This window comes from Aquarana catesbeiana, linkage group LG08, assembly GCF_042186555.1.
Source record: "Aquarana catesbeiana isolate 2022-GZ linkage group LG08, ASM4218655v1, whole genome shotgun sequence".
In the NCBI taxonomy this organism is placed as follows: domain Eukaryota; kingdom Metazoa; phylum Chordata; class Amphibia; order Anura; family Ranidae; genus Aquarana; species Aquarana catesbeiana.
The window spans coordinates 299896856-299915435 of record NC_133331.1 but is presented as its reverse complement, the minus strand read 5'-3'; the positions used below and the strand labels follow the sequence as shown (position 1 = coordinate 299915435).

Below are 18580 nucleotides of genomic sequence, written 5' to 3'. Positions count from 1 at the left end.
GCCGCCAGAACATCAGGATTAATTTGTTTTCAAATACAGTATATATACCACAGTTTGAAGACTTTATAACTTTCTCATTCTCTGCAGCTATTACCTTTTGTACCACCACCCCCTCCCTTTAGAATGTAAGCTATACGAGCAGGGCCCTCCTGTACCCTTTGTATTGAACTGTACTGTAATTGTGTTGTCCCCCTATACATTGTAACGCGCTGCATAAACTGTTGGCGCTATATAAATCGTGTATAATAATAATATAAAAATAACTTTCACACAGAGTAGATAATATACGCTTATTTGCTTTGTATTTTACCAAAGAAATGTAGAAAAATACATTTTGCTCTAAATTTATAAAAACATTTTTTTCCATTATACTGTATAGTAAAAGTGGTGAAAAAACACAACTAAAATAAAGCTTTACATGTCTCAAAAAATGATATAAAATTCCTTCGGGCACAGTCTTGTAAGACCGAGATTTGTCAGTCAAATATCACTGTGCTAGAAATGAAAGAATGGCGTATACAGAAAGGGGGGTTAAAATGGCGGGTCTTTAAGTGGTTAATAAACAATAAAAAACTAAGCTAGAATCTAAATCAAAATTTTTATAATTAAAGATAATTAAAAAAAAAATGAATTATTGGTTGGACCAATGAGAAGCCGGCTTCTTCAGTAAAACATAAAAAGAGCAAAAATGTACAGAAACCGATATCAACCAATAAGAAGTGTTGCCCATGTATTGTCATATCTGGCCATGTATTAGCACAGTTTAGTTGTATGGTGCGGTCTGTGTGGGTGCGGGACCAAACCGAACCTGAAAAACATTCAATATATTCCGCCCCACCCCCATCAAGACTCATCATGCCTCTTAAAAAGATACCTTGGGGTGTTTACTCTCCAAAATGTGGTCATTTTGTGGGTGTTTCTCTTATCCTAGCACTGCAGGGCCTTCAAGGAATTTGATAGGAAGTCAGCTGCAACATTTATGCACTTTAAAAGCTTGAAGGTGCTCCTTGGATTTTGGACCCCTCTATGTATCTAGACATATAAAAAGTCTCACACATGCGGTATCCCCATGCTTGAAAGGAGTAGAAGAAAATGTTTTGAAGTGTAATTGTAAGTATACCCATGTTGTGTGTGAGAAATAACTTGTTAAAATTACAGCTTTGTGAAATAAAAATCGGATTTTAATTAATTTATTTTCCAAAAAGATTGGGGCAAAAACTTACAGCATCAAAAAACTCTGCATGCCTCTTACTAAATACCTGGGACTGTTTACTTAGGTGTAATTTTGGGGGTATTCGTACTGTCCTGGCATTTTAGGGCCTCAAGAATTCAGATAGGCCGCCAGAACATCAGGATTAATTTGTTTTCAAATACAGTATATATACCACAGTTTGAAGACTTTATAACTTTCTCATTCTCTGCAGCTATTACCTTTTGTACCACCACCCCCTCCCTTTAGAATGTAAGCTATACGAGCAGGGCCCTCCTGTACCCTTTGTATTGAACTGTACTGTAATTGTGTTGTCCCCCTATACATTGTAACGCGCTGCATAAACTGTTGGCGCTATATAAATCGTGTATAATAATAATATAAAAATAACTTTCACACAGAGTAGATAATATACGCTTATTTGCTTTGTATTTTACCAAAGAAATGTAGAAAAATACATTTTGCTCTAAATTTATAAAAACATTTTTTTCCATTATACTGTATAGTAAAAGTGGTGAAAAAACACAACTAAAATAAAGCTTTACATGTCTCAAAAAATGATATAAAATTCCTTCGGGCACAGTCTTGTAAGACCGAGATTTGTCAGTCAAATATCACTGTGCTAGAAATGAAAGAATGGCGTATACAGAAAGGGGGGTTAAAATGACGGGTCTTTAAGTGGTTAATAAACAATAAAAAACGTGAAATATTCTTTTAAATTTCGTACGTGGGGGGTGGCTATAGATTCCGATAAGCCCCCCGCCCACAGATCCCCACAACCACCAGGCAAGGGTTGTGAGGATGAGGCCCTTGTCTCCATCAACATGGGGACATCCTCCCGTCTGCTTTCCATAAAGGTGTCATTTTGGGGGTATTCGTACGGTCCTGGCATTTTAGAGCCTCAAGAATTGAGATAAACCACCAGAACATCAGGATTGATTAGTTTTCAAATACAGTATATATACCATAGTTTGAAGACTTTATAACGTTCACACAGAGTAAATAATATACGCTTATTTGCATTGAATTTTAGCAAAGAAATTTAGAAAAATACATTTTACCCTAAATTAATGAAGAAAGGTTATTTATTTGCATTTTTTTTAATGAGAGAAACTAAGAAAAATGCTTTTTATTCTAAATTTTTTGTCTCTTTGCCATTATGCTGTATAGTAACAGTGGTGGAGAAACACAACTAAAAGGAAAGCTTTACATGTCTCAAAATAAGATATAAAATTTATTTGGGTACAGTGTTGCATGGCCGAGTAATTGTCAGTCAAATCACTGTGCTAAAAATGAAAGAATGGCGTATACAGAAAGGGGGTTTAAAATGGCGGTCTTCAAGTGGTTAGTAAACAACAAAAAATAATAATAAACAGAAAAAAAAACGAAGCTAGAATCTAAATCAAAACCTTTATAATTGAAGATAATAAACAAAAACAAAAAATTAATTATTGGTTGGACCAATGAGAAGTCGGCTGCTTCAGTAAAACATAACAAGAGCAATAATGTACAGAAACCGATACCAGGCAATAAGAAGCGTTGTCCATGTATTGTCATATCCAGTGTCACCAGACTAGTGTAAGCCAGCCACAGTGTTCCTGATCACTAGTCAAACCAGTTCCAATTTCTCCAGACCAATGTAAGTCAGCAACAGTGTTCCTTACACCAATCCCAGTGTCACTAGACCAGTACAGCCAGCAATAGTGTTCCTTATCACCACGAGTCCCAGTGTCACCAGACCAGAGTAACTCACAACAATATTCTTTCTGATTGTTTTCAGACCAGAGCAGTCCAGAAACATTGTTCCTGATTGCTACTACACCACTGCCAGTGATTCAGAGTAGTGCAGGCAGCAACAGTTGGACTGGTCATCGCTGCATCACCCGTCACCAGTGTCACCAAATCAGTGTAAAAAGCAACAATGTTCCCAATCACCACCACACCAGTCCCAGTGTTACCAGTAGACATGTGCAGAACAAAAAAAATACAATTTGTTTCATTTTAATTCATTAAGTTACTAATTTTGTTTAGTTGCATTCATAACACAATTTGTTTAGTTTAGTTTATTTGTTTTCAGATAGATTAGAACTTTTTCGGAAGCATTTGAATTGAATCAAAAATAGTGAACTGGTCCGAATTCATTGAGAAAAGTAGCTGGTTGTTAAGGACCAGGCGGCTGTCATGTCCTTAACAACCATAACTCATCTGCTGTCAGCGGGATTCCCAGCAGAATGGAAACAAACCAGTGTCCGCTTTAAAAAAAAAAAAAAAAAAAGTGTGGGGTCCCCTCCCAATCCATACCAGGCCTTTTGGGTCTGGTGTAGATTTTAAGGGCAACTCCTTGCCACAATTTTTTTTTAAAGTGTGGGGTCACCCACAAAATCTATACCAGACCCTTATCCAAGCATGTAGCCTGGCAGGCCAGGAAAGGGGGGGGGTGAGCGAGTTCCCTCACCTGAACCATACCAGGCCACATGACCTCAAAATTGGGGAAGGTGCTTTGCTCACCCCCAAAGCACCTTGTCCCCATGTCGATGAGGACAAGGGCCTCTCTTCCCCACAACCTTTCCCCAGTGGTTGTGGGGGTTTGCAGGCAAGGGGCTTATAGGAATCTGTAAGCCCTTTAACAAAGGGGGTCCCCAAATCTCAGCCCCTGATGTGAATGAGTACATAGTACCCCTATTTATTCAACAGAAAAGTGTCAAAAATAAATAAATGCACAAACACAGTTTTTGACAAATCCTTTATAAAAAAAAATGCCCCCTGAAGTAAATCCAGTGTCAATCGTTATGAAAGCCGACCACCGATCCAAAAAAACAAACAAAAAAAAAGAGGTGCGCATGCAATGCTTACTTTCTGGCAACTGACACAGCTTTGGTTCCCACCAACGGTAAATAAACAAAAAGGTAGGGTCACCTGTTATCGGCACTCCAGGGCCTCAAAAATGTGATAGGTAGTCAGGAAATTAAATGTGTAATTTACAGTATGCTCCTTTAAAGCCTAAAGGTGCTCCTTGGATTTTGAGCCTCTCTATGTGATTAGACTCTGAAAAAGTCTCACATATGTTGTATCACCATACTAGGGGAAAGTAATAAAATGCATTTTGGAGTGTAATTCTAATGGGGCGTACACACGGTCGGACTTTTCAGCTACAAAAGTCCGACAACCTGTCCGACAGACTTTCGACGGACTTGCGGCGGACTTTCTAACGAACAGACTTGCCTACACACGATCACACAAAAGTCTGTCGAATTCTTACGTGATGACGTACACCGGACTAAAATAAGGAAGTTGATAGCCAGTAGCCAATAGCTGCCCTAGCGTGGGTTTTTGTCCGTCAGACTAGCATACAGACGAGCGGATTTTTCGACCGGACTCGAGTCCGTCGGAAAGATTTGAAGCATGTTTCAAATCTAAAGTCCGTCGGATTTGAGGCTGAAAAAGTCAGTTGAAAGTCCGGAGAAACCCACACACGATCGGATTACCAGCCAGCTTTAGTCCGTCAGCGTCCGTTGGACTTTTGTAGACGAAAAGTCCGACCGTGTGTACGCGGCATAAGTGTGACCATACTGTGTGTTATGATATTTTATTAATTGACAGCTTTGTGTAAAAAAAAAAAAAAAAGTTTTATTTTTAAATGTTTAAAAACTTGTGGCAGAAAAATGAAATCCTCAAAAGCCTCACCATGCCTTTTTAAAAATACCTTGAGGTGTTTACTCTCCAAAATGTGGTGATTTTGTGTGTGTTTCTCCTATCCTGGCACTTTAGTGCCTCAAAAAAATGTGATAGATAGTCAGGAAATCAGATGCACTATTTGCCTAAAGGTGTTCCTGGGATTTTGGGCCCCTCTGTGCATCCAGACAGAGCAAAAAGTCTCACAGATGTGGTATCCCCATGCCTGGAAAATGTGGAAGAATGTGTTTTGTGGTGTAATTGTAAGTATGCCCATGTTGTGTGTGAGAAATAGCTTGTTGAAATGACAGATTTGTGAAATAAAAATCAGATTTTATTTAATTTCTTTATTTTCCAGAAAAGATTGTGGAAAGAATGTACAACATCAAAAAACTATTTCTGCCTCTTACTAAGTACCTTGGACTGTCTACTTTCCATAAAGGTGTCATTTGGGGGTATTTGTACTGTCCTGGCATTTTAGAGACTCATGAATTTAAATATTCAGTCAGAATATCAGGACTGATTAATTTTCAATATATACACTATACATTGTAGACTTTATTTCTTTCACACAGAGTAGATAATATACACAGATTTCCTTTGTATTTTAACCAAAGAAATGTCGAAAAATAAATTTTGCCCTAAATTTATGAAGAAAGATTATTCATTTGCAATATTTGTAAAAAAAAAAATGTAATAACCACTTGCCGACCGCCTAACACAGATATACTGCGGCATACATGGGCAGGCAAAATCACGTACCTGATACGTGATTTGCCCCCTGCCCGAGGCGGTCGGCATCATTAGGGGAGCGATCTGTGCTGAGGGGGAGGCCACTCATTCGTGGCCTCCCCCTCGCGATCGCTCCCATCAAATGAAAATCTTCCTCTGCTGCTGAAATATAAACAGCGGCAGAGGAAGTGATGTCATCGCTCCTCGTGAAGCCTTTTCGCTCCGGCTTCCAAGGAGAGAAGACATCAAGTAAGTCTGCCCCAACACAACACTTACAGTAGAACACTCTAGGCACACTTCTCACCCCCGATCACTCCCCTGTACCCCCGTCACAGTGACACTAATAGCAGTTTTTTTTTCTGATTATTGCATTAGTGTTATTTTGTGACAGTTATAAGTGGTAGGGCAGTTAGTGTAAGGCCCCTTTAGGTCTAGGGTACCCCCCCAACCCCCCCTAATAAAGTTTTAATCCCTTGATCACCCCCCCTGCTCTTGCGCAAAGGCGAATGCAAGAGTCAGTCTGGCGTCAAATGTAAACAGCAATTGCACCATGCATGTGAGGTGTCACCGCGAAGGTCAGATTGAGGGCAGTAATTTTAGCAGTAGACCTCCTCTGTAAATCTAAAGTTGTAACCTGTAAAGGCTTTTAAAAATGTATATAGTTTATCGCCACTGCACGTTTGTGCGCAATTGTAAAGCATGTCATGTTTGGTATCCATGTACTCGGCCTAAGATCATCTTTTTTATTACATCAAAATTTGGGCACTATAGTGTGTTTTAGTGCATTAAAATTTTTAAAAAGTGTGTTTTTTCCCCAAAAAATACGTTTAACAAATCGCTGCGCAAATACTGTGCGGAAAAAAAAATGAAACACCCACCATTTTAATCTGTAGGGCATTTGCTTTAAAAAAAATATATATAATGTTTGGGGGTTCAAAGTAATTTTCTTGCAAAAAAAAATATTTTTTTCATGTAAACAAAAAGTGTCAGAAAGGGCTTTGTCTTCAAGTAGTTAGAAGAGTGGGTGATGTGTGACATAAGCTTTTAAATGTTGTGCATAAAATGCCAGGACAGTTCAAAACCCCCCCAAATGACCCCATTTTGGAAAGTAGACACCCCAAGCTATTTGCTGAGAGTCATGTCGAGTCCATGGAATATTTTATATTGTGACACAAGTTGCGGGAAAGAGACAATTTTTTTTTTTTTTTTTGCACAAAGTTGTCACTAAATGATATATTGCTCAAACATGTCATGAGGATATGTGAAATTACACCCCAAAATACATTCTGTTTCTTCTCCTGAGTACAGGGATACCACATGTATGAGACTTTTTGGGAGCCTAGCCACGTATGGGACCCCGAAAACCAAGCACCGCCTTCAGGCTTTCTAAGGGCGTAAATTTTTGATTTCACTCTTCACTGCCTATCACAGTTTCGGAGGCCATGGAATGCCCAGTTGGCACAAAACCCCCCCCAAATTACCCCATTTTGGAAAGTAGACACCCCAAGCTATTTGCTGAGAGGTATGGTGAGTATTTTGCAGACCTAACTTTTTGTCACAAAGTTTTGAAAATTGAAAAAAATTTAAAAAAATACATTTTTCTTTTCTTTCTGCATTTTCAAAAACAAATGAGAGCTGCAAAATATTCACTGTGCCTCTCAGCAAATAGCTTGGGGTGTCTACTTTCCAAAATGGGGTCATTTGGGGGGGTCTTGTGCCATCTGGGCATTCCATGGCCTCCGAAACTGTGATAGGCAGTGAAGAGTGAAATCAAAAATTTACACCCTTAGAAATCCTGAAGGCAGTGATTGGTTTTCGGGGCCCCGTACGCGGCTAGGCTCCCAAAAAGTCCCACACATGTGGTATCTCCATACTCAGGAGAAGCAGCTAAATGTATTTTGGGGTGTAATTCCACATATGCCCATGGCCTGTGTGAGCAATATATCATTTAGTGACAACTTTTTGTAAATTTTTTTTTTTGTCATTATTCAATTACTTGGGACAAAAAAACTTAATATTCAATGGGCTCAACATGCCTCTCAGCAATTTACTTGTGGTGTCTACTTTCCAAAATGGGGTCATGGGGGGGGGGGGTTGTACTACCCTGCCATTTTAGCACCTCAAGAAATGAGATAGGCAGTCATAAACTAAAAGCTGTGTAAATTCCAGAAAATGTACCCTAGTTTGTAGACGCTATAAATTTTGCGCAAACCAATAAATATATGCTTATTGACATTTTTTTTACCAAAGACATGTGGCCAAATACATTTTGGCCTAAATGTATGACTAAAATTGAGTTTATTGGAATTTTATTAGAGTAAGTAGAAATATCTTTTTTTTTTTCAAAATTTTCGGTCTTTTTCCGTTGATAGCGCAAAAAAATAAAAACCGCCGAAGTGATCAAATAACATCAAAAGAAAGCTCTATTTGTGGGAAGAAAAGGACGTAAATTTAGTTTGGGTACAGCATTGCATGACCGCGCAATTAGCAGTTAAAGCGACGCAGTGCCAAATTGGTCAGGAAGGGGGTAAATCCTTCCGGGGCTGAAGTGGTTAAAAATGTTCAGGTTTTTTTTCCATTATATATTAAAAGCGGTGAAAAATCACAACTAAAAGGAAAGCTTTACATGTCCCAAAAAAAATGATATAAAATTATTTTGGGTAAAGTGTTGCATGACCGAGTAATTGTCAGTCAAATTATCATTGTGCTGGAAATGAAAGAATGGCGTATACAGGAAGGGGGAATAACATGGCGGTCTTTAAGTGGTTAACAAACAATAAAAACTAAGCTAGAATCTAAATCAAAACCTTTATAATTGAAGATAATAAACCATAAAGTGTATTTATTATTGGTTGGACCAATGAGAAGCCGGCTTCTTCAGTGATACAAAAAGAGCAATAATGTACAGAAACCGATATCAACCAATAAGAAGTGTTGTTCATGTATTGTCATATCTGGCCATGTATTAGCACAGTTTAGTTGTATGGTGCAGTCTGTGTGAGTGCGGGACCGAGTCATCTCTGTATGTTTAGAGGATCGTATTACTAGAATTCAATCCCTGCAGACTCAGATCTATCAAACCGAACCTGAAAAACATTCAATATATTCCGCCCCACCCCCAACACACCACTGTTATCATGAGAAAGGTTGTTATCTTATGTGACTTCTCTGGTGATACACAAGGTCTCCTTTGGATTTGTAAGATTTCCCGCACTCTGAACATGAATAAGTACGCTCACCTGTGTGACTTCTCTGGTGATACACAAGGCTTCCATTCTGAGTGAAAGATTTCCCGCACTCTGAGCATGAATAAGGACGCTCACCCGTGTGAACTCTCTGGTGTACAATTAGTTGTTCTTTTGTAATGAAACCTTTCCCGCACTCTGAGCATGAATAGGGATGCTCCCCCGTGTGAAGCTTCTGGTGTCTAATAAGATTTCTTTTTGTAGGGAAACCTTTCCCGCACTCTGAGCATGAATAGGGAATCTCACCTGTGTGACATGTCTGGTGTGCAATAAGATTTCTTTTGTCGGAGAAACATTTCCCGCACTCTGAACATGAATAAGGACATTCTCCTGTGTGACTTCTTTGGTGTATAAGAAGAATTTTTTTCTCAGCAAAACATTTCCCACACTCTGAGCATGGAAAGGGACGTTCACCCGTGTGCATTCTAAGATGTTGAAGTAGGTAATTTTTCCGAAAGAAACATTTCCCGCACTCTGAACATGAATGGGGGCGCTCCCCTGTGTGGAGCTTCTGGTGTCTATTAAGGTTGTTTTTCAGAGTGAAACATTTCCCGCACTCTGAACATGAATAGGGACGCTCACCAGTATGAATTTTTTGATGTTCAAGAAGTTGTCCTTTTCTAATAAAACATTTCCCGCACTCTGAACATGAATAGGGACGCTCAGCAGTGTGACATTTCTTGTGTCTAAGAAGTTCTCTCTTATTTGTGAAAAGTTTCCCACACACTGAACATGACAATGAACTCTCTTCTGTGTGATCTCCTTCCTGCCCTGAAGAAGATTCCTCGGGAATAGACGGATCTATTAAAGTATTTCTACTGTGAGATCTTAGAGTCCTGGAATGTGATTTATCAGAAGATTCCTCAGACGTATTCCGTACATTATGGTCATCTGCTGAGAAATAATTTTACAATAAATAGAAGAATTTTTGGAATCTTGTATTCAATGTCCCTTTACAGTGCGGTCCCCTTTATATCACTGTGCCCCTTTACATTACAGTGCCCCCCGCAATCACAGCCCCCCATTACAGTGCCCCTTGCAGTCATGGTCCCCCCCATCACTGCCTCTTTAAATCTCTTCCTCCCCTGCACAGTCCTACCTTCAGCAGGGTAGAGGCAGTTATCAGTCCGTATGTCCTCTGCCAGGTCTCCCGCCCCACAGATGATGTCATCCAATCAGCAGGGCAGGGGGTGGGAGGAGCTGCAGATCTGGATGCTTGGTAATATGAAAAGACTCCCACTCTCTCTCCAGATCTCCTGCCCCCTTCCCTGCCGATTAAATGATGAGTGTTGACCGTGCTCTGTGATAGTCCTGTCCGGACTGCAGTCACCACTCACCTCCTGCCACGTGGACCGTGGGGACTCCTAGTCTACAGTGTCTACACCTCATTTGTTGGGAAGATGACATTATATTGAGGAATGGAGATGGACCTTTCATATGGTGTACAGTATCTCCTCCTCGTTTGTTGGGAACATGACGTTATATTGAGGAATGGAGATGGACCTTTCATATGGTGTACAGTATCTCCTCCTCATTTGTTGGGAACATGACATTATATTGAGGAATGGAGATGGACCTTTCATATGGTGTACAGTATCTCCTCCTCGTTTGTTGGGAACATGACATTATATTGAGGAATGGAGATGGACCTTTCATATGGTGTACAGTATCTCCACCTCATTTGTTGGGAACATGACGTTATATTGAGGAATGGAGATGGACCTTTCATATGGTGTACAGTATCTCCTCCTCGTTTGTTGGGAACATGACATTATATTGAGGAATGGAGATGGACCTTTCATATGGTGTACAGTATCTCCACCTCATTTGTTGGGAACATGACGTTATATTGAGGAATGGAGATGGATCTTTCATATGGTGTACAGTATCTTCTCCTCATTTGTTGGGAACATGACGTTATATTGAGGAAGGGAGATGGACCTTTCATATGGTGTACAGTATCTCCTCCTCATTTGTTGGGAACATGACGTTATATTGAGGAATGGAGATGGACCTTTCATATGGTGTACAGTATCTCCTCCTCATTTATTGGGAACATGACATTATATTGAGGAATGGGGTTCCCCGTAAAATCCATACCAGACCGGAGGGACCCTACGCTGTTTTTAAACATTTTTCTATTGCCAGTCAATGCCGGCATTCTTTTCTTTACATTCATCTGTCAGTGGGGAAGCCCGCTGACAGATGATGGCTTATGGTTGTTAAGGAAGTAGGTGGCCAGCTGCGCGGCCCGCGTCTTAACAACCAACTATTTCCTCACACAGGATTCGGATCGGACAATCGTTTTTCGACCATTCCAAATTCTAATTTTTCTGAAAAGTTGGAATTCGTTAGAAAATTAATAAACAAAACAAATTTTAACGGATTTCAACTAAATTGGTTACTATTTACTTCAGAGATTCGGATACATCAGAATCTCTGAAAAACAAAAAATTTGTCTGAATTTGTATTCAGACCGAAACGAATGTCTATATAGTATCCACTTCTCATTTGTTGGGAACATGACGTTATATTGAGGAATGGAGATGGACCTTTCATATGGTGTACAGTATCTCCTCCTCATTTGTTGGGAACATGACATTATATTGAGGAATGGAGATGGACCTTTCATATGATGTACAGTATCTCATCCTCATTTGTTAAGAACCCTGACGTTATATTATATTGAGGAATGAAGATGGACCTTTCATATGGTGTACAGTATCTCCTCCTCATTTGTTGGGAACAGGACATTATATTGAGGAATGGAGATGGGCCTTTCATATGGTGTATACCAGGGGTAGGCAACCTCGGCCCTCCAGGTGTGCTGAAGCTACAAATCCCATCATGCCCCTGACTCTAGGACTCATGCCTGTGATTGTCAGGGTCTTGCAATATCTTATGGGACCTCATTTGTTGGGAATGTGATGTAATATTGAGGAATGGAGATGGACCTTTCATATGGTGTACAGTATCTCATCCTCATTAATTGGGAACATTGGTTAATAGGATAAATATAATTGCCTTCTTCTGGTGAGGACTAGAGTTGATGCTTTCAAATGGTTTTCAATTCCCACAGCACATTGATGTTTTTACTATCAGAAGTTAAGGTTTCTCAGTCTTTCCTGTACAGAATGATGTGACATTCTAACTTTTGTACACGAGGATCATAGATTGTGTGTAATTAAATAGAGAAAACTAACCTCTGTATATGGAAGGGGTGCTTTGTTTTTAGAGCTCTGTGGATGAGGAATAATCTGGTTCCAGATGACTAATAAAAATGATTGGATGTTCTTCTTATTACAAATACTGTATATCAGTGGGGGCGCGGCCCATCCAAAGCGACTCATCAAAAAAAAAAACAAAAAAAAAACGGCCCTTTAAGTGTGTGTGGGATGCCGGACACACAGGTGTATTTGAAGCATGACTTACTGCAATCACCGAAAAAAAATAATAAATAAAATAAAAATAATGGCCCTTTAAGTGTGTGCAGGGCGCCGGACACACAGCTGCTATGGGAAGCATGATGTGTTTGCAATCACGTGATTGCAAACAAGAAGCTCTATTGGTTTCCTTTAGAAAGTCCTCGGGAAGCTGAACTCTGCACCCTGAACACTCCCTCTATAGCATTGTTCCCTGCTGTGATGTGTGATTGGCGGGTCCTGTGCCTTCACTTCCGTTTCTCTGACTCATTCCGGCCGTCCGAAGATGGATGACAGGTGACTTTCTGTGAGTACGAGGGGGGAGAGTGGGGACATCTAATGTAAAGGAGGACTCTGATGGGGACATCTAATGTAAAGGGGACTCTGATGGGGACATCTAATGTAAAGGGGGCTCTGATCTGATGGGGACATCTAATGTAAAGGGGACTCTGATGGGGACATCTAATGTAAAGGGGGGCTCTGATCTGATGGGGACATCTAATGTAAAGGAGGATTCTGATCTGATGGGGACATCTAATGTAAACGAGGACTCTGATGGTGACATCTGATGTAAAGGGGGACTCTGATGGTGACATCTAATATTAAGGGGGAACTCTGATGGTGACATCTAATGGAAAGGGGGGCTCTGATGGGGACACCTGATGTAAAGGGGGACTCTGATTGGGACCCCTGATGTAAAGGGGGGCACCTGCTGTGAAGTGGGACTCTGACTGGGACATCTGATGTAAAAAGGGGGCTCTGAGGAGGACTTCTTATGTTAAGTGGTTTTATTTTCTTTTACTTGAAATGTGGATGTGATTGGCCTACTGTGATGGGCACAGTGAGGCTGTATATGTTGGGCACAGTGAGGCTGCATATGATGAGTACAGTGAGGCTGTATATGATGGGCACAGTGAGGCTGCATATGATGGGCACAGTTGTTTCTAGCAGTAATGATACATAATCACCTGATAAATGGCTATTTACAGTCCTGCATTACTAACAGTTTAATTTTTCATTTTGTTTGCTTCCCCCCAAAAATGTTGAGCACCAGCCGCCACTGCTGTATATGATTACTAGTAATTGTAGGAAAAACATTTTAGAATGTTGATCTGGGAAGTTATCTGATTGCCTTTTCGGCAATTGAAAGAACATTTTTAACTTAAAGAAAATGAGGCCGAGCTTTATATGGTTATTCTGTCTTCCTCCTGCATGAATTCAGTAGACATAGACCTTTTCTCCTCTGATGTAACAATGTAAATACAAACATTATACTGATATAAATAAAATTAAAATAGGAACAGGTTCTATATTTAGTGGTTTTTTTACTTACTTGTGTCCATATGTAGAGAAGATTCTTCCTGTTTACATTCCGTTATCATCTCCCCCTCTTCCATAGACTGCTGATCTCCACTCACCAACCTCTCTTCTTCTTCCTTTTTATACTCAACTTTGATGTCTTTCAGTTCTTCACCCTAAACCCCATAGGTGATAGAATACATTGGTAAAAAGAAACAAGAGATTACACAGAAGAATGTCCTCTCATAGATTAGAATACATTTTGAGTTCTAGTTACTCGGTACTAGGTATGAGCTTCAAGTTCGAGTCGAACTCATGTTCGACTCGAACATTAGCTGTTCGCAAGTTCGCCGAACAGCGAACAATTTGGGGTGTTCGCGGCAAATTCGAATGCCGCAGAACACCCTTTAAAAGTCTATGGGAGAAATCAAAAGTGCTAATTTTAAAGGCTTATATGCAAGTTATTGTCATAAAAAGTGTTTGGGGACCCGGGTCCTGCCCCAGGGGACAAGGATCAATGCAAAAAAAGTTTTAAAAACGGGCGTTTTTTCAGGAGCAGTGATTTTAATAATGCTTAAAGTCAAACAATAAAAGAGTAATATCCCTTTAAATTTCGTACCTGGGGGGTGTCTATAGTATGCCTGTAAAGGGGCGCATGTTTCCCGTGTTTAGAACAGTCTGACAGCAAAATGACATTTGGAAGGAAAAAACCCATTTAAAACTACCCGCGGCTATTGCATTGCCGGTCCGACAATACACATAGAAGTTCATTGATAAAAATGGCATGGGAATTCCCCACAGGGGAACCCCGAACCAAAATTAAAAAAAAAAAAGACATGGGAGTCCCCCTAAATTCCATACCAGGCCCTTCCGGTCTGGTATGGATATTAAGGGGAACCCCGGCCAAAATAAAAAAAAAATGACGTGGGGTTCCCCCTAAATTCCATACCAGACCCTTCAGGTCTGGTATGGATTTTAAGGGGAACCCTGCGCCAAAAAAAAAAAATAAAAAACGGCGTGGGGTCCCCCCAAAAATCCATACCAGACCCTTATCTGAGCACGCAACCTGGCAGGCCGCAGGAAAAGAGGGGGGGACGAGAGTGTGCCCCCCCTCCTGAACCGTACCAGGCCACATGCCCTCAACATTGGGAGGGTGCTTTGGGGTAGCCCCCCAAAACACCTTGTCCCCATGTTGATGAGGACAAGGGCCTCATCCCCACAACCCTGGCCGGTGGTTGTGGGGGTATGCGGGCGGGGGGGCTTATCGGAACCTGGAATCCCCCTTTAACAAGGGGACCCCCAGATCCCGGCCCCCCCCGTGTGAAATGGTAAGGGGGTACTTACCCCTACCATTTCACTAAAAAACTGTCAAAAATGTTAAAAATGACAAGAGACAGTTTTTGACAATTCCTTTAAATGCTTCTTCCTTCTTCTATCTTCCTTCTTCTTCTGGTTCTTCTGGTTCTTCCTCCGGCGTTCTCGTCCAGCATCTCCTCCGCGGTGTCTTCTATCTTCTTCTCCTCGGGCCGCTCCGCACCCATGGCATGGGGGGAGGCTCCCGCTCTTCTCTTCATCTTCTTCTTCATCCTCTTGTCTTCTTCCTTCTTCTCTTCTTCATTTTCTTCTCCGGGCCGCTCCGCATCCATGCTGGCATGGAGGGAAGCTCCCGCTGTGTGACGGCGTCTCCTTGTCTGACGGTTCTTAAATAACTGGGGGGGGCCACCCGGTGACCCCGCCCCCTCTGACGCACGGGACATGACGGGGCTTCCCTGTGGCATTCCCCGTGGCTTCACAGGGAAGTCCCGTCAAGTCACCGTGCGTCAGAGGGGGCGGGGTCACCGGGTGGCCCCGCCCCCCGTTATTTAAGAACCGTCAGACAGTGGGAGCCTCCCTCCATGCCAGCATGGGTGCAGAGCGGCCCGGAGAAGAAAACGAAGAAGAGAAGAAGGAAGAAGAGAAGAGGATGAAGATGAAGAGAAGAGCGGGAGCCTCCCCCCATGCCATGGGTGCTGAGCGGCCCGAGGAGAAGAAGATAGAAGACGCCGCGGAGGAGATGCTGGACGAGAACGCCGGAGGAAGAACCAGAAGAGCCAAAAGAACCAGAAGAAGAAGAAGATGAAGGAAGATAGAAGAAAGAAGAAAGAAGAAAGAAGAAAGAAGAAGCATTTAAATAAAGGAATTGTCAAAAACTGTCTCTTGTCATTTTTAACATTTTTGACAGTTTTTTAGTGAAATGGTAGGGGTAAGTACCCCCTTACCATTTCACACAGGGGGGGGCGGGATCTGGGGGTCCCCTTGTTAAAGGGGGCTTCCAGATTCCGATAAGCCCCCCGCCCGCAGACCCCCACAATCACCGGCCAGGGTTGTGGGGATGAGGCCCTTGTACTCATCAACATGGGGACAAGGTGTTTTGGGGGGGCTACCCCAAAGCACCCTCCCAATGTTGAGGGCATGTGGCCTGGTACGGTTCAGGAGGGGGGGCCGCACTCTCATCCCCCCTCTTTTCCTGCGGCCTGCCAGGTTGCGTGCTCGGATAAGGGGGGTCTGGTATGGATTTTTGGGGGGACCCCATGCCGTTTTTTTTTTTTTTTTGGCGCGGGGTTCCCCTTAAAATCCATACCAGACCTGAAGGGTCTGGTATGGAATTTAGGGGGAACCCTACATCATTTTTTTTTTAAATTTTGGCCGGGGTTCCCCTTAATATCCATACCAGACCTGAAGGGCCTGGTATGGAATTTAGGGGGACTCCCACGTCATTTTTTTTTTAAATTTTGGTTCGGGTTTCACTGTGGGGAATTCCCATGCCGTTTTTATCAATGAACTTCTATGTGTATTGTCGGCAATGCAACAGCCGCGGGTAGTTTTAAATGGGTTTTTTCCTTCCAAATGTCATTTTGCTGTCAGACTGTTCTAAACACGGGAAACATGCGCCCCTTTACAGGCATACTATAGACACCCCCCAGGTACGAAATTTAAAGGGATATTACACTTTTATTGTTTGACTTTAAGCATTATTAAAATCACAGCTCCTGAAAAAACGGCCGTTTTTAAAACTTTTTTTGCATTGATCCATGTCCCCTGGGGCAGGACCCAGGTCCCCAAACACTTTTTATGACAATAACTTGCATATAAGCCTTTAAAATTAGCACTTTTGATTATTCATGTTCGTGTCCCATAGACTTTAACGGTGTTCGAGCGAACTTTTTTCCTGTTCGCATGTTCTGGTGCGAACCGAACAGGGGGGTGTTCGGCTCATCCCTACTCAGTACCACCTACCTGATGATGGTGAGGGATGGTGTGATCTTCCTGTGTGGAATCCCGGGAATACAGAGGATGGGGACATCTCTCTGGTGGGTTCCCATTACTGGATCCATCTGTAGGAAACACACACACTGACTGAATACATTGTTTCTATGTGTATATCAGATGATGGGGGGATCTAGGTGGACCCTCCGTACTGCTCTCTCCTTTACAATAAAGTCTCCTCTTACCCGGTGATGTGAGGGGCGGCTGATTCTCCATCATGACGTCCGTGTAGAGATCCTTGTGTCCTTCACCTCTGTTGTCAGGCAGTGAGGTGGAGGCACTGTGATGAGTGATGTCCTGTGAAGACGGCTGCTGGGTGTTAATGGATCCCCAGATGTTTATTGCTCTATAATCCTGTGTGGAGACAGGAAGTCATAATGATCACTTCATACTTTCCAGAATTATCCCTTCTTCTACCCATGTCAAAAAATAACCCCTAAAAACAGTATTTTAGGTTTGTGTAGTAGTGAATGTTGGAGATAAAGACATCACAGTGACTATGGAGGAAGAGAACGGACATGACAGGGTGGGGGGATATATTGGTGTAAATAGAAAAGGAATCTTATTACCCTCTTTGTGTGTTCCAGCAATGTGTGCTCTCTTTTTCCTCCTCCTTTCACCTTGGATATTGTACATTATACAATGCTCTATGCTTATCTTTCATCAGTTTCCCGTCAGAGTGATCACAATATGTGATGTTGCTGTCTTGTTAGAACTGCATCATGTGAGGCTTCTCAGGTTACGGAATGAATGTATCCTATATCTAGCCCATCCTCCGCCCATACTTCCTGTGTTTCTTCGAGAGGGGTTTGGCTGCAGAGTGGAGCTCCACTGATGACAGGAAGCACGTGGCCTCCACTTCACTTCTTTTTTTTCTTTTTTTTACTGAGCTTTATTGTGAATCTCTGCAACTGGGAGAGGGGTCTGGCTTCAGAGATTTACAATAAAGTTAAAAAAAAGTGGAGTGGAGGACACATGATTCCTGTCATCAGTGGAGCTCCACTCTGCAGCCAGACCACCTTTTAGAGACAGGAAGTGATATAGGGTACAGACAGGAAGTGATGTGGAGGTATAAACAGGAAGTTCGGGGTGAAAGGTGAGTTGTGAGGAAGTAGAGACAAGACATTATAGCTGGTGTTCCGTCAGGCATGGCGACCTGTCAGAATTGGTAACAGAAGTGACATTTCGTCTCCGTCATCTTGCTACACCCCGCACTCCTCCACAATGAAACACAGAGAAGGGGGAAAGCGAACATCTTGTTACACCCACTGGAGTTTTGCATTTCACAGTTTTTTTTTTAACAGGAAATGGAGCTTATAAGGTGAAATATTTAGAAATCCGACGGACTGTTTAGATGTTGAATTTTATAAGCAGCGGCAAACCTGCTGATCTCACAGGTTTGCTAATGTGACAGAACACCTCTGATTTTGTAATTCAACATGTAAAGAGTCCGATGGATTTCCAAATGCTGTATTTCACCATATATGCTCCGTTTCCTGTTAAAAATAACTGAAATGCAAAACTCGGGTGGGTGTAAAAGATGTCCACTTGCCCCCTTCTTGGTGTTTTATTCCTGTGGAGGAGTGCGGAGTGTAGCAAGATGGCAGCGATAGAAAGTCACTTCCGTTAACAATTCTGACAGGTTGCCATATCTGATGGAACACCTGCAAACATGCAGGAAGAGGAATTAAGGT

General features: G+C 41.9%; 1 protein-coding gene across 2 annotated transcripts; it reads right to left on the bottom strand.

Moving 5' to 3' along the window:
- Nucleotides 1-7497: 7497 nt before the first annotated feature.
- On the bottom strand, nt 7498-17909 carry LOC141104866 (uncharacterized). Of its 2 annotated transcripts, none has more exons than XM_073594652.1 (5): nt 17456-17909; nt 17072-17232; nt 16857-16954; nt 13615-13756; nt 7498-9753 (listed from the first exon to the last, which is right to left on the bottom strand). In XM_073594652.1, exons 2-5 carry the CDS (start codon nt 17103-17105, stop codon nt 8765-8767), a joined length of 1263 nt encoding a protein of 420 aa, XP_073450753.1. In that variant the 5' UTR covers nt 17106-17232; nt 17456-17909; the 3' UTR covers nt 7498-8764. The 2 variants fall into 2 exon arrangements, with proteins under 2 accessions (XP_073450753.1, XP_073450752.1); XM_073594651.1 differs by having other exon boundaries at nt 17072-17240; nt 17456-17906.
- Between the last annotated feature and the right edge of the window lie 671 nt (nt 17910-18580).

Bases quoted from the DNA above. Each gene is read 5' to 3' on its own strand.
- LOC141104866 (XM_073594652.1), bottom strand. From the start codon at position 17,105: ATGATGGAGAATCAGCCGCCCCTCACATCACCGG. The intron at 16,955-17,071 runs GTAAGAGGAGAC...TGTTTCCTACAG, and splicing joins GCCGCCCCTCACATCACCGG to ATGGATCCAGTAATGGGAAC. The intron at 13,757-16,856 runs GTAGGTGGTACT...TATGGGGTTTAG, and splicing joins CCATCCCTCACCATCATCAG to GGTGAAGAACTGAAAGACAT.